This window comes from Neolamprologus multifasciatus, chromosome 16 (genome assembly GCF_963576455.1).
Source record: "Neolamprologus multifasciatus chromosome 16, fNeoMul1.2, whole genome shotgun sequence".
NCBI lineage: Eukaryota > Metazoa > Chordata > Actinopteri > Cichliformes > Cichlidae > Neolamprologus > Neolamprologus multifasciatus.
The window spans coordinates 32350922-32354706 of record NC_140454.1 but is presented as its reverse complement, the minus strand read 5'-3'; the positions used below and the strand labels follow the sequence as shown (position 1 = coordinate 32354706).

General features: G+C 40.1%; 1 protein-coding gene across 2 annotated transcripts in view; it reads left to right on the top strand.

The window, feature by feature from the left end:
• Positions 1 to 1471: 1471 nt before the first annotated feature.
• ramp1 (receptor activity modifying protein 1) overlaps positions 1472 to 3785 on the top strand; it is an 82968-nt gene continuing 80654 nt past the window's right edge. The window contains exon 1 of one of the 2 annotated variants that reach the window (XM_085135247.1): positions 1472 to 2079. In XM_085135247.1, the coding sequence (XP_084991373.1) occupies positions 2022 to 2079 (58 nt within the window). In that variant the 5' untranslated portion in view covers positions 1472 to 2021. The remainder of the gene's footprint in view (positions 2080 to 3785) is intronic. The other variant, XM_085135248.1, reaches the window with a different exon arrangement.

Genomic DNA, 3785 nt, shown 5'->3' with positions numbered 1-3785 from the left:
TGTCAGAGACCATATTCTGTGTCCTCTCACTTTGTTTTTGCAGAATGTGGTGTCATTTCCTCTGGACTTTTGCATTTCAGCTGAACAGATGGATCTGACTTTTTTTCTCCAGTTGTCTCCTCTTTAAGTCCCTGCGCTGGCAGCACAGCAGTGGCGTTGTTGACCTTGTGTATAACTCTTTTTCTTCTGTTTTATCCTCCTGTCTGACCTTATCTGTGGAGCCCGCGGTGAGGGAATTGGGTCCTGACTCTGTCAGTGGGAGATGATTTGGCCAGTTTCAGGTTTCCTTTCAGTCGTGCCACTTTCTGAATTTAAATTGTCTCTGAGCTTCTTCTGTAGTTCTGATATCATAATTTTACAAAGCCACACCTAAGGGAATGACACGAAGGCCTGTATAAATGCATATATGAGTCAGCTTTAGACCTTTTGATGACATTTTGTTTTGACACTTTAAAATACATCATACGTAAATGAAAACAAACAAACAAACACAGAAAAAACTTTCAAAAGTTTGAACATGAAAGTTATTTGTAGTTGTGGTTGCTCGTTTTCTTTTTGTTTTGCTTTGTTTATTTGTCTCTTTTAATTCTATGTTGTTGTACTTTTTTAACATGTTCAAAATAAAGATTCAATCAATCAATCAATCAATCAATCAAAGTGCCTTTCCATAGAATATGAAGTTTTAATAAATACACGAGTAGGTTTATGTTTCTGCAGCTTCTGAATATTATATTAATTAATGCTAAAGCTGTAAAGTAAAATCTGTCGCTTCTATTCATTTTATTTCTTTAAAAAATATTCTTATTTGTACATATTAAAAATTTATAGAAAAAAAATACTGCAAATTAAACTATGTAACCTCCTGAATCTGATAATGGCTATGAAAACAGCTTAAATTGAAACAGTTTTTATCAGTGGCCTACATCTACACAAGAGGTGCAAATATACAATTATGGAGGAGAAAAATAAACACTTATTTCACCAACTTTACCTCCTGAGGACTGGAGTTGTGGTATTTGATGTAAATCGCTCTGTAACGCTCCATATGAACACTAGATGTCGCTGTTGGACAACTGCTCTGAGCCCGTGCCTCGCTTGAATCCGCACTCGCTGCACCTGTCCTCATGCACAGTGAATAGAATATAGTGAAGAGAATATAATTTTGTATAGAATCACAAAACTATACATTTCTTGTTTTTTTGGACTTTAAAGTTTATTGTTGCAGCTTCTTCAGATGGAACTCTGAACTCTGCAGACTCCTCTGTCTTTTAATCGAGTTTTTATTTGCACCTGTTTATTTTTATTTTCATGAGTTCTCTCATAGTTTTTGATCATTTAGTTTTTTTTTTAATTATTTGGATATATCGTTTATTGTTTATTTATAGTAATAGATATATCTTTTACAGACTTCTGTGTTCTCTAATTTAACCAATCAAAGAGTGAGAAAAGAAGTCCAGCGCCCTCCCCCTCCCTCCGCTCTTCCAAATCAGCCCCGCTCCCCCTTCCTGCACTCTTTGGGTCTGTCCGGTGTCCCCATCGCTAACCGGGACCTATGTCCTCGGGGGGAAGCAGTGAACCCTGACACAGTCGCTCAGCTCCACTGGTTCCATTCTGGTGCGTCCCGTTGCGCACGAGAGCGCTTGAACCAAACACTGCACGCTTCCAGTGACGTTGTTCGGATTTCTTCAGACCTGTGGACGGCTTGTTGGAGAGAGAGTTGCAACTTTACGACTCATTATGTTTCACGTCTGGATGACTCGGTGACAGGAGGACTCGGGGGAGTTGAGGTAGCCTACAGCAGGAACAAGGAGCAGCCTCGGCTCGCCCCCGAGCGGTTTGCGCAGGGTGACACAGTGAAGCTTTTATTGGGGCTGATTGACCGTGCGTCCGGATTACATGGGCTTCTTAAACAGCAGTTATTTATGATGCTACCAATTACTCGTTGAGCTCTTGTTAGTTGCCGTTCCCTTCACTTCCTCGCTGCAAAACTTCAGTCAGTGGATCGTTGTGAGAGCGACAGGATGGGCTCGCAAACCTACACAGCTCTGCAGAAACAGGCGCTCCTGTGGTTCGTTATAGGTGAGTCCCACACACCGTGGTTTAACGGATGCTCTTCTGATTAAGGCACTCGAATATTTCTGGGCTAAACTATGAGTTTTGTTTGAAAAATATCACAAAGAAGATCCTAAAACGGGAAGAAATAGACGCATCCTGCCAGAACAGTGTAAAAGAAACGGGTTTGGATGCACTTCTGTTGAACAGAGTTCACTCGCCTTCTCTTCCAGAGCGAAAGAAGCACCAACCCTGTGCCATTCACGCCTTTTACTTACCTCAGACATGTGAAGGAAAATGAGAAGTTTTTGTTTCCTTTCAACATAAAATACGAAATCATGTCAGCGTTTCTCAAACTGCTTTTAATTATAAGAATAGAATATAAAATATTTCAAACAGTTTTATATCAATTATAGGACGAGTGTTTCTCATAACATGATATGAGATTTATTACTGGACTACTGGAGGCTGGGTGGTGTGTAAACACGATAATCTCTGTTTAAACTAAAGCATAGCAGCGATGTTGGGAAGTGGCATGTTTCGGGATGGATGTGCGCGCTGGAGACTGCAGCTGGCTGAAAACTTTCGTTCTTTTTGATAACAATCCAGAGAGTAAGACTTTAGTGAGATGAGTGAGGTTTACTAAAGTTTATAAACGGTTTAGATGTGCAGAACTGACTTTGTTTGGGCAGCTTTTCCTTTGTTTGGTTTGTTCTCAAATGATTAATAAATTTTTAACATAATAATTTGTAAAATTTTTTTTTTTTTACCTCAATAATGCACTGAAGAAAAGTGTATTCTCTACGCAACAAATCTCACAAGTTATCTTTTTAATTGTGGTGACTGTTTGTTTGGATGCTTATCAGCTAAAACCAAGATGAGCTCAGGCAGGACACGACGCTCTGCTCTTTCCTTTAAACACACAACAACACACACATGATATTTGCATAAAACAAAACACTGGCCAACACAGCAGAGAATGCAAAGCTGCAAATCTGACTCAAACACAACAGTGAATCCCACTTTTAGGTGTCACAGCGTGCTCATAACGAAGGAACGACACTGTTCTGTTACTGTGTTCCACTCAGGGTATTTCTCTAAATCACTGTGACACAATCTGCCTCTGTAAGTGGGCACAATTTATTTTACTTTCTTAATTAAAACCATTGCTTTTGGCTTCCCAACAATGTTTAGGTGGCTGATGGTATTAAATTAACTTGCACGTGAATTGCAGGACCCAAGGTTTCTCTGCAGATTAGATTGTGACAGGATGATCGATGTTATTAATTTCACCTGTCGCCAGGTTTTAATGTTGTGCTTGGTCGTCGCGTTTGCAGCTCTTCAAAGTTGTTGGTACAAACCTGTTGCTTGGTGAAGCGGCTCGCTTTGGAAACTTAAATAATCTTAGCAAAGACAGCCACCGAGAGCTTAACCAGAAAACCTCTGGTTAGGCTCTCGGTACGTGCCACTATGTTTGTAAAAACTCTAAGATGGGTTTTTAAAAGTGTTTATATTTGATCTGAAAGGCCACACGTCCAAGCCGAGTGGAGAACAGGTTGTTGTACGATACAGTTGAGAGGTGATATTCTTCAAACAGGTGGGACGACTGTGCACGTATATTTTAAACAGTCTCTGCAGACAGACATTCGTGGAGTTGGACTCAGTTTTTCACAGGACCGGAAAAGCTTAACAAACAGTTGTGTGACAAAGAATTAGTGAACAGCCGGCGAGGT